At 55.7% G+C, this 512-nt stretch overlaps 1 protein-coding gene across 1 annotated transcript in view; it reads left to right on the forward strand.

Moving 5' to 3' along the window:
- Window positions 1-512, forward strand: part of MAMLD1 (mastermind-like domain containing 1) — a 61790-nt gene that overhangs the window by 18036 nt on the left and 43242 nt on the right. The window contains exon 3 of the mRNA XM_010831606.1: window positions 12-510. Within this exon, the coding sequence (XP_010829908.1) occupies window positions 12-510 (499 nt within the window). The remainder of the gene's footprint in view (window positions 1-11; window positions 511-512) is intronic.

The following is a 512-nucleotide window of genomic DNA, read 5'->3' on the forward strand; positions in this document are numbered from 1 at the left end:
ATGAACCCTAGTTCTACAGCAATGGCAGCCCCTGGCCATCCGTTACTACTGGACAATAGCCCCAGGAACGGCAGTGTCATGGGCCCACCATTTGCAGGGCCACCGACAGCAGAAATGGGAGTGAAAGGCCCCTCTATTCCTTACTATGACAAAACCAACAGCGCACCGGCTGTGGATCAGGAACTTCAAGATCTGCTGGAGGAGCTCACAGAAATTCAAGAATCTTCTCAGAGTGAGCTCGATCTTGAGAAAACCCTGGGGACCAAGCCGGAAGAACCGCTGGTCTTACAACACCACCCACCGGCAACCTTAGGCGCGACTGCCAAGCCCACGGTTCAGATGCCACGCTTGGAGAGCCTCAGTTCCAGCAAGGACTTTGCTTCCAGTTGCAGCCTGGACACTGGGGTGTCGCTTCAGATCCCACCCTCCTCTGCGGGGTTCAGCTATGCAATTACGCCTGCCAGTAAGCAGATGGCCTCCCCAAGTTCCTCGACTGGGCAGGCCAAGAATCA

This window comes from Bison bison, unplaced genomic scaffold (genome assembly GCF_000754665.1).
Source record: "Bison bison bison isolate TAMUID 2011002044 unplaced genomic scaffold, Bison_UMD1.0 scf7180017864529, whole genome shotgun sequence".
In the NCBI taxonomy this organism is placed as follows: Eukaryota; Metazoa; Chordata; class Mammalia; order Artiodactyla; family Bovidae; genus Bison; species Bison bison.